This window comes from Cyprinus carpio, chromosome B19 (genome assembly GCF_018340385.1).
Source record: "Cyprinus carpio isolate SPL01 chromosome B19, ASM1834038v1, whole genome shotgun sequence".
NCBI lineage: Eukaryota > Metazoa > Chordata > Actinopteri > Cypriniformes > Cyprinidae > Cyprinus > Cyprinus carpio.
In genome coordinates this window covers 2585000-2596122 of record NC_056615.1, presented here as the reverse complement: position 1 = coordinate 2596122, position 11123 = coordinate 2585000, and the positions used below count along the sequence as shown (strand labels likewise).

The window sequence follows — 11123 nt, the reverse complement described above, 5'->3', positions numbered from 1 at the left end:
GGCAGGTACAGTGTATTTGGCACCACCATTAACGATTTTATCATTGTTATAATGCATTCATATGTGAACTAGTACTTGAGAAGCAATATGTGAAGTTAAATATGCCAAGGGTAAGTATTAATGAATGCAGTTACCATAGAAACTAGTCAAATTGTGCAAAACCTTTCAGTGACGCAACACAACAGCAGTGTGGTCACATATTTCAGTCCTTCAGATCTTTATTTGAATATTTATACATGTAAACACACTCCTTTAAATATTACAAAGGTAAAATAATCGAACTGAATCAGCTTATCAGAATTTTAAATGCCACGTTCAGAAATGTTTCCACGAGGCTTTTCACACTGCATTTGACTATTTTTACATGTGTGAATTGTATTGGTAAATTTAGCCTTAATCCAACAAATTTACTTCTCTCATTCTTATCTATTTCCCATCCCTGTAAACTTTACATCCACAATTTCCAACCTGTATACAATTGCTAATATTTAGCACATTAAGGTCAGTGTTTTGTCCACAGTGTTTTCACCGTTTTCTTAGTCTAATTTTCCTTCAGTAATTGCCATGTGTCAACCAAAACTGTTATGTTACAGCATGTGTTTTATTAAGAAAAGAAAAAAAAATTGTACAAATAAACCCTGTCTTGTAAGTTCTAGTGTTGGATGAAAAGTTGGACTTATTTACTCATTTCATTGTTAAAGTTTATACAGTTTTCTGCGACCTCACTCAAAAAAAACATCCGATGTTTTTTATCTGCACAATAAAGCTGTGAGCAAGGAAACCTGATTGTCCCAAAGCACATGGATCAAAAGCAAGAGAATCTGCGATTTTTGTCTCATTTTCTGTGTGGAGAAGTCTCAAGTCTGCACATGATCAGCTTTGTTTACCTATATATAAGACCCTGGAGCACAAAACCAGCCTTAAGTAGCACAGGTGTATTTGTAGCAATAGCCAACAATGCATTGTATGCGTCAAAATTATATATTTTTTTCTTTTATTCCAAAAATCATTTAGTATATTAGGTAAAGATCATGTTCCATGATTATATTTTGTAAATTTCCTAACGTAAATACGTCAAAACTTTATTTTGGATTAGTAATTTGCATTGCTAAGAACTTCATTTGGACAACTTTAAAGGCGATTATTAAATTATTATTCCAGATTTTCAAATAGTTGTGTCTCTGCCAAATATTGTCCTATCCTAACAAACCATACATCAACGGAAAGCTTATTTATTCAGCTTTAGATGATGTATGAATCTCAATTTAAACATATTAACCCTTATGACTGGTTTTGTGGTCCAGGGTCACATATTATTACAGAAAATAATTTGGCAGTTTAGGAGATTTCACATTTGGTCTGTAAAATCTAAATGTGTGTAACTAATTGTACAATTCTGATGTTCCTCTGGCACAAAGACTTTCTCATACTCTATTGTTATTCTGGTTCTGAATTAGAGTATGTATGTAGTATTGACCTGCAGTTAAGCCACACAAACCTTCAGCTTCCACCTGACATGCAAGTACATATTGTCCTGCTGCTATTTACAGTGCATTTAGCCGTACAGAAATGTATGTACAAACACACCCAGTAAAGCCGACGGCTCGTAATGGAACGAAGACTCTCAGCAGTGCTGCCTGCAAAACCTCTGTTCAGCAAGCATGACTGAAGTCTTACTGAAACCCACTGCCCACTTGCAAGTCTCTTGTGTGTAGATATGGCTCAGGTCCCTCTTACACACTAAGAATGCTAACTATAACTAAAAGGATCGATATATTAGCATCCACACCAATGCCTGATAAAATATTATAAGAATGCACTGCAGATCTTCGTCTGCCACTTTAAATGTCCATGCTCCTTAAAGTCAAGTGGATTCTGATTGGATTTGTAGTTTCAAATTCGAATTAGAACGATTATTATAAATTTATAGTTGTTGTTATAGATAGTGTTCTTGGTGTGAACTTCCAGCAAGTGTGTGGGAATGTTTTTTTAACCGTTTTTTTAGTTATATTGCCGCTAAGTGGAAACCACAACAGGTGTTGCTGTGATCAGCTCGTTTAGTTCAGCTGGGTGAAGTACATGAATCTGCTAATATGGAGAACTGTGTGTTTTGAGCATTACATCTCTTTCCCAACATCTATACTTCAAATCTCAATCTCCAGCATATACTTCAGCTTTTAAAGTTAAAGTGGTGTAAATTAATCTCCAGCATGGTGCAAGCATAGCCAGATTGCTCAGGTGGCAATACTCCAATGTTCTCAGAAGTTTTCACGTCAAAACTGTTGGGTGTAAGGTGACATCCGAACCAACAGAACCTTCATACGTGATTCAGTTGTAATGGTACACATAGGTGGAAATTTGTTGTAGACCTATTTACATGCAGTGATACTCTAATAAGCACAGACAATACATAGCACCACGAATACTGGGTAAAATAGTCAATTTATTTCAATTGATATTTCCAGTATTGAATGAGATGTATTTATATACATGTGCTGCAGCTGAAATATGGCATTTCAATGGCACCATAATGTTGCTGACTATCTTTTGGAACAGGCTTTGTGTCAGGAATGTATCATGCTGTCGAGGCCTGCAGATCGCTAGATTTTAGAACAGAGCATATGAAACATCACAAAACATAATAGAATTAAAAAATCAATAAAACATAAAAATAAATAACTAAATATTACTCACATTTCCATTGGCAAGGTGACCTTTTACAATAGGTTGCATTCATGATTATTTCCTGAATTATTACAGTATTTTGTAATAGTTCACCCAAAAGTTATACCGTAATTACTCAACCTAATGTCGTTTCAAACCCCATAAGACCTTTGTCAGAAAGGTATTAAGTACATTGTTAAAATAGCCCATAAAACAACAATGAAATTTCTGACCCTCTATAGACAGCAAAGAAACTGCCATGTTCAAGGCCCAGAAAGGTATTAAGTACATTGTTAAAATAGTCCATGTGACATCAGTGGTTCAACCGTACTGTTACAAAACTACTAGAATACTTTTTGTGTGCAAATAAAAAAATAACGACTTTAATCAACAATTTCTTCTCTTCCGTGCCAGTCTTTGATGCACATTCATGACAGTACCACGATGACATGAGGGCAAGTAATTAATGACAGAATTTTCATTTTTGAGTGAACTATCTCATTAAGCAGTAATGGATTGTTGAATGTGCGAAATTGCATTTGCAGACCCAGTGATCCGTTTGAGGGAAGGTTAGGGTATGTTTACACAACAACGATCTACTAAAAAACAGAAAAGTTTTTCCTTTGCTTTTCAGAAGAGTTTTGTGTACAGACAGCAACACAATTGCCGTTCACATGGATCCGTGTAAAGTACTAAATTTGCTGTAATATGCATGCCAGGCCAGTAGTTGGCGATGTCACTTTGTAAAGAAACTTGTGCAAGCCTATAGACTAAACACGTAATACACATGCTCATGATGTCACCAGTGTTGTCAGACGTATGATAATTATTGTATTTGTATGATAATTTTGACCTCTGTACAATGTACGATCAGTAATGAAAAAAAATCCCATAATGTACGATAATTTCAGAATTTTGTGACGCTTCAAATGATGGTAATTGTAATCATAGGGCTTATATACTTATACAGCTAAAATCTGTCTGCATTGTATACGACAAAGCAACTGTTAAAAATCATATGAACTTTGTGTCAGTGCATCATAAATAGAACGAGGCATCAGTTTACTGTCGGGGGATGTGTCGTGTCACGTCGAATCACGCCGCATCCAGCGTAGACAGCGTCACTGATGATAATGGGTTCTATAGTATTTTGTCGCGCCACTTGCGTCCGGTGTAGACACGGTGTAAGGTACACCTAGTTATTTATCTATTGTCTTAATTTACAATACATGTAAAAAACTAATCTGTCCACACAGGATGAAAACATTTTTTTTTCTTCCAAATATGATAATTTTGAGCTTCTGGTACGATACTTGGACATTTCTAATCTGTCCACACTGGATGTCACCATTTTTGCAAATTTGCAATTTTGTAGTTTACATGGACAATGGAATTGTTTCCAAAAACATACACTTTGAAACCCTTTTTCAAATGTGTTTTCAAGCCCAAATGCAATGGCCAAAATGCATAAAACTTTTTTCGTTTTTAGTTGATAACAGTGTCATGTAAAAACCACCTTAGGGGGCATTCTCACAGAACGCTTCTTTGCATTTAAAAGCACAGGAATAGGTTGTTTTTTTTTTTTTTTTTTTTAAAAAGCACAGCACAGAACGCAAGGGTCTTGAGATGTGCTTTTGTGATGTGATGCAATAACGGAAATAACAGCAGAATAGATTTTTTTTTTTTAAGAAAAAGGTTCTGATAAGGAATTGCCATGCCAACTTGCCACTGTACACAAAAGCTCATAACACTTGCTCCGCCTCCGGGGTCTTCTGATTGGTCCACTGTTTTGGAACTGACATTGATGAGCGGCTTGACACAGAGTTTTAAAACTCAGCGCTCATACACGTCTGTCTAGCGTGTGTTTATATAGAAAAACAATAGAAAAGTAGCACATTGGAATGGTAAAATGCATTCTGTGTGAACGGCCCCTTAGTCTTGCATTTTTACCTATAAATTATGTCTACCAGCCAGTTTTCACTTTTACATGTTCTTCTTATTTAAAGAAAATCAAAATTGGAGTTTTGTGGCTTTCAGTCCATGACTCTTATGAATATAGATGGCATTTATGTGCTACGTGTAGTCCTAAAAACCTATTAAAAACACACTTTACAGTATTTTGCTACTAGGAAAATATCATGCTCTCAGATGCCCTTCTCCTAATACCACCAGCCACTGACTAGCAATAGGAAGTAGCATGGCTCATGCCACTGACGTAAACTAATTGCTGTTGGATATAGTTTTTTTGAGGACAAGCAATTTGTCCGTCTCCAACTTCCTGTTTCGATAAGGAATGTCAACATAGGAACATTGACAACCATGTAGTCAAGCCATTTTATGGGGTCTTTGAAGTATTTAAGTGTAGATAAGATTGCAATTATGATATGTTCTCTCTAAATGTTAACTGTACTATAGTAATAATGGTTAAAGGGAAAGGAGCAAGCCAAATAAACCATATTAGCTCCAGAGGATGTGAAGTACAACTAGACTCTAAAATTCTTTATCCGCACGTTATCCACAAGATTGCTGCAAACTTTAGAACATGACGTGATCTCCAACAATATGAAGCAGGGCCTGTCCATTCAAGCCTAAATATACTACACCTTTGAGAGGCTTGTACCATCAACCTCAGACAGCAACAACAAGGTAAGTGCAGCGGTTCCATGCCTGAGGCAGTGACCATGATGTGACACGTTAGTGAGAGCGACGACCAAATGATACACAGGTGAGCGATTGCAGGTGGCTTGTGGGAGTCAGCAGTTGCAGCTCTTTTCTCGGTCCGCCTCTTCCTCTGCGGGATAAAGAACTTTAGCGGTGAGGCCGCTCTTGACCCCGTCCCAGCCGTCACGCGTGGCGATCTCGCCCATCTTCATCAGCTCATAGATGTCCCGTGTGAGCAGCTCAAAAGCACGCTCCACGTTGCTGTTGCACTTGGCCGAAGTCTCTACGTAGCGGATGCCGAGTTCGGCCGCAAGCTGCTCCGCCTCGTCCCGCGTCACCTTGCGGTCACGGCTCAGGTCACTCTTGTGGCCGATTAGGATGTAAACCATGTGATGAGGCAGGATGTGCTCTCTGACCTCTCGGTGCCATTCCCGCACGTGATCGAAGGTCTTCCTGTTCGTCAGGTCGAAGACTAAGAGGCCACCCACAGAGTTGCGATAGTAGGAAGTAGTGATGGACCTGATGGGATGAAGAAGATGATATATTTTAAAGACTCTTATAATTAAATGCACTTAATCATGGCTAGAGATTCTTAAAGGGATCATCAGATGCAAAATTCACTTTTAAATGTTGTTTGAACATAAGCTTTTGTTGGCAGTGTGTGTACCCAACCACCCTATATTGATAAAAATCCACCCAGTGATTTTTTTTTTTTAAAAATCCCCCAAAATAATATCTTCTTTCTCAGATCAAGCTGTTCTCATGATTCTTGGCTGTGTGGTGTCAAAAATATAGAAATACAAAGATGGTTTACTCTAACCTGAGGCTGGATTGCATGCGCAGTCTTAAGCGCATTGCGCTAATACATGCACACTGGCTGCACTAGCCTGCCTTTTAAAACGCTATTTAAGAGTTCCAATAGGGTTGCAAAGGGGCGGAAAGTTTTCAGTTATGAAAATTCCTGGAAAGTTTCCAGAATTTGTGGAAAGTTTTGGAAAATGTTTCAGAAAACCTACGGCATTTGTTGCATAATGTTTCAATTATTTCAACTCTTCCCTTGCAAATTCAAGGTTGCAGTTGCAGTGAAGCACTTGTGATAAAATGTGCATCAAATCACAAAATAAAAAGGATTTAGAGGCAGAAATGTGCATGTAATTTTACAATTTGGTGAATCTGTACAATCTAATCTACGAAATGTATGATTGAGATCATACAAGTTCATACAAATTTGCCAAAATGCAAAACAGTTAAAAATTGCCATTAGATAGTGCTAAAAAATGTGAATTTCTCAAAGAATTGTATAAATCCCTTACATTATTTTTCTGTTAAAATTAGTGTATTGTTCGAGCTGTAAAGCTGTTTAAATTAAATTAAATTAAAAAATTATTATTATTACTGTTAGGGGTGCACAATAAATATCGGCTGATAATTAAAGCACATCTTGTCAGTAAAGCCGGTTCTCTAATCAGCTGTAAATTCCATCAGGTGCGTGATTTCACATAGAACTGCTGTTACTACACAGAGCCGTTGTTAACTGACAAGCTGCCCAAATCCACGTTCATTATCAGCGCATTAATTATCGGCCGATATTTATTGTGTACCCCTAATTACTGTTATTATTGAACCCAGTAACCTGAAACAAGAAACACCTGATGATTCACCTGAAACCAGAAACCACTAAGCTTCCAATTGTATTAAAGGGATACTCCACCCCAAAATGAAAATTTTGTCATTAATCACTTACCCGCATGTCGTTACAAACCCGTAAAACTTTGTTCATCTTTGGAAAACAATTTAGAGGTGCCATAGAATGCAAAAATCACTTTTATAAGGTGATTGAACACAGTTGTGGTGGGTTGTGGTGGTTGGGATGCACCAACGAACATAAGAGTCTCCAAAGACTGCTGAGGACACGGCGGTTACATTTCATTTTTGAAGGAAATGTGCTGGAAAAAAAAAAACGAAAAAATGCCTATACTTTGTGCTAATCATTTTAGACCGGACTGCCTCACAAATTAGGGTCAGTTCAGCGCTGGAGTTGTGCAAAGATTGCTTCTGAAAGAGGGATCGATACCAAAGCTTCGTGCACAAACATCCAGACTCCAGACAAAGTAAGCATCATGCCTCATATTTTGTTTTTCAAAAGAGCTTCTTGGCTCTCTGTAAGGCTAATGTTGTTAAAGCTACCACTGTCTCCGCCTGGTTTTACTAATGCTGCCTTCACGTGCTACCAGAATGATTATGAATAGGAATGTGGCAGTTAAAAATTGCATTTGGAAGCAATGTGAGCGGATCAGTTAAACCGTAACACCGCTGGTATGCCCGCAAGCATGAGCTCTTGAAGCTCCGCACTCTTCTGAGAAGGGAGGCAGGAGCATTAGCTCATTTTCATTTAAAGGGGAAAACCATAGACTGTATAAAAACATGGACGTAGTGTCCATGATGTCACTCATAGGTCTCCGAAGAGCGTTTCTGAAGGCAAAAGTAGGCGGAGCCGGCCGTCGCCATCTTGGCAGCACGTCATCATTATACGTCCCGTATAATCGCAAATGGGCAAAAAGGCGGGAGCTGGTTGCTGAAACCACACCCACCTAGCTCGACGATGGTGACAGCAGCGGCAATTTACTTGTCACTCAAGTGGCCACGCCCTTAATTATGCAGAACTTTAAGGCTTAATATAATTTAAACGGATGAGTTATAAAATAATTCACCCTCCTCACAGTTGTCATGAAGGGCAAAATTAGCTATATAGACCAAAATAATTTTTTTAACCAGGCTGTAAACATGTTTTTTTTTCTGCTGTAAATTTGGGCATTTTAACATGGGAAGTCTATGAAATTGACTACCTTTGCAGCCAGCCTCTAGTGGCCAGTCGATGAATTACAGTTTAAGTCACTTCCATATGGGATACACGAGAGAGAACGGGAGGTTGCTGCTTGGGACAAACACATAAACAGCGCGTTTTGGCTCATACCCTAAAAGTGGCTTGTATCAGGGGGTAAGTGATTTATGACAAAATTTTCATTTTGGGGTGGAGTATCCCTTTAACTGTATAATACATAAATCGTCTGGATACTTTGTGGACATTTCAAGTATAATTAAATTGATAGATGGATTTTGCAAGACAACCTTGGATATATGCATAATAAAGACTCAAAAATTTATCAGGAGGACAACATTAAACCTACAAAAACGTAATCAGGAGGGCATTGCCACTAGAAATAAATGCATTACTTATTTCTTTGTTTATTTCACTGTGTGACAATAGCACTGGCATGCATTCAAGCAATGTGTCCATCTATGCTATATAAATTTTGCATCTGCAGTGGCGTGTTTTGTCAGATGGACAGTCAGAAGCACTGGCCCCATTAGCCTAGTCCGCAATCCGTCTTTACTGTAATTAATTTTAATTACATATTTAATCCTAATAAATCACATGCTTGACAAAAAAATATATAAAAAGAATTTATACGTCTAATTTTTCTGTGCATACAGCATTCTATCATTTGTGGAAATTAGACCAGTACAGTGTGTGTCTGATCATTCATAATATAAAAACAAGAAAGGCTTTTTTGATTTGCATTTCATGAACAGTTCTTTAAAGCCTTGAGGATGGATGTTTGTGCTTCCCCGAAGGCAGGCAGTGCTTCGAAATATAGGGCAAACGGATCAGAGACAGCAGGATCTGAGCCCAGTGACAATAATAAACCAAACACATGCTCAGCACAGAGTCCAAACAGGTGAGGCATATGATGCTGGAACAAATCAATGAGATGCGCCCGTTTAACTCATTCATGAACAGTCCTGGGCCTGTGACCCGTATTACACGCCACCCAGCAGGTAAATGCTATATAAAATACTGATTTAAAGGGATAAATACTGATATAAAGGGATAAATATACCTGCTCTACAAAATATTACACAACCGATGGTATCAGAAAATAAATGATAAAATCATATAGCGATGAACAAATTCTGTTTATAGCACTATGCATTGAGACAGCCAACATAATAGCAATAAAACACAAGACTAACCTGAATCTCTCTTGTCCGGCTGTGTCCCATAGCTGTAGCTTGATTTTGACGCCAGGTTCGATGTCCAGTGAGCGGGCGTAGAAATCCACCCCGACCGTGGGGTCTGCTACATCGCTGTACACGCCATCCGTGAACCTCTTGAGCAAAGATGATTTGCCCACCGTCGAGTCCCCCAGTAAAATGATCCTGAACTGGTATTGCCATAAAGTATCCATGGCATGGCGAGTGCAGAGCTCCAGCCACAGGCTCTGAGACAAAGCGGTGTTTACATTGAGCGTGTGTCGCGGAGGATGGATGAAGGTGGGGGCTGAGGTGGATGTGCTGCAGTCATGTGACGCTCATTCGCATCTCACTTCTTCTGAATAATGTGTAACTACAGTAAACGGAGTGAATTACTTTCATGTGATATCTGGAAGAAGCGAAACATGTTTTGCAGAATTGCATGTCGTTATATAATGCTGTTCCCATTATATGCTATACGAGCATACCTAGTGTGTTTGTGTAATATTTATAAATATTTATAAAGCAATACGCCACGAGAAACGGTGAACTGCGAGGGTTTTAGTAGCTACTAGTAAACACTGCGTGAAGCGGAGTAATGGGAGTAAAGTCCCTGTAAAGCAAGCGTATAAAATAGCAATGAATGATAAAATATACATGAAATAAATAAATAAATAAATAAATAAATAATATTTAATATTAACGTGTGTGTTTAATAATAATCGGAGTGAACAATTCATCCTCCAAAAAACAGTAGCCTTTAAGAATTATTCTTCATTAAAATATAAGCCTTGTATTATTATTATTATTATTATTATTATTATTATTATTATTATTATTATTATTATTATTATTCTGCTTCTGCTGGGCAAAAAAGGCAAATTGAATTGCAATTATTTTATTATAATTGTGTGGGTGTGATGGTATGGATATGAGAATATGGTTTGTGTGCGTTCTGCGTATCATTGACAGCTACCCAAGACTGCTGTTATAATCCAAAATGTTTGAACACCAAACACTTGTTTAAAAATAAAAAATAAAAAACCTTTAAGGGGCATTTAAGGAGTTACAATCCAATCGAAATAATTAATACATTTGGTAGTTATGATCAAGACTGATTTTGGTATATATATTTATATAAAGGCTATGTCAGTGAAGGCAGAAAAAAAAAGATATATATATATATATATATATATTATTAACATAATGCAAATTGGCAAGAGCCACATATCCTACGAGAGCTGCTCTGCGTGATATGGATAGGTGTGTCGCATTGTAGCTGTTGTTGGTAACATAATGCAAATTGGCAAGAGCCACATATCAGACCATATCGTGCAGCCAATGTATTAATGTGTTAATGAGTGTTTTGTGGTTTCTGAAGGAGATTATCTTGGCTCGGTCCAGTCTGCTCTGGCTCTGTCCGTGGGGCTGAAGTACGTGACGTCATTGGGCCTGTCTGGGCTTCAGCTTGTAATTTAACAATCCCAAAATCCGGAATATGCTTGTAAATACCATGTAATGTTAAAAAAGGAGATTAAGCGCTTAATGTGGTTATCTGAATCAGCTGACCAGTATCCCACTAATCCTAATCACAGAATTCTCCCAGTATTCATGACTGGCATAATCTGTGGCAGGGCCGGACTTTGACGCAATTTCAGGCCGGGAAATCTCACACTCATCCAGGCCACACAGAAAAAGATGGGCCAAAATTGTACCTTTTGGGGAACAACAGTTTGACACTGCATAGCAGTACCCTTAAAAGG

General features: G+C 37.9%; 1 protein-coding gene across 1 annotated transcript; it reads right to left on the bottom strand.

Annotated features, from left to right (window-relative positions):
* Positions 1-4214: 4214 nt before the first annotated feature.
* On the bottom strand, positions 4215-9702 carry LOC109105104 (ras-related protein Rab-39B-like). Its single transcript, XM_019118453.2, has 2 exons — positions 9361-9702; positions 4215-5844 (listed from the first exon to the last, which is right to left on the bottom strand). The coding sequence occupies exons 1-2, from the start codon at positions 9573-9575 to the stop codon at positions 5418-5420; spliced, it is 642 nt and encodes a 213-aa protein (XP_018973998.1). The 5' UTR covers positions 9576-9702; the 3' UTR covers positions 4215-5417.
* Between the last annotated feature and the right edge of the window lie 1421 nt (positions 9703-11123).

What these genes read in the sequence shown, in the direction of transcription:
- LOC109105104 (XM_019118453.2), bottom strand. Translation starts at nt 9,575, where the DNA reads ATGGATACTTTATGGCAATACCAGTTCAGGATCATTTTACTGGGGGAC. An exon ending in GCCGGACAAGAGAGATTCAG is followed by an intron (nt 5,845 to 9,360) that starts GTTAGTCTTGTG and finishes TCATCCCATCAG; the next exon opens with GTCCATCACTACTTCCTACT.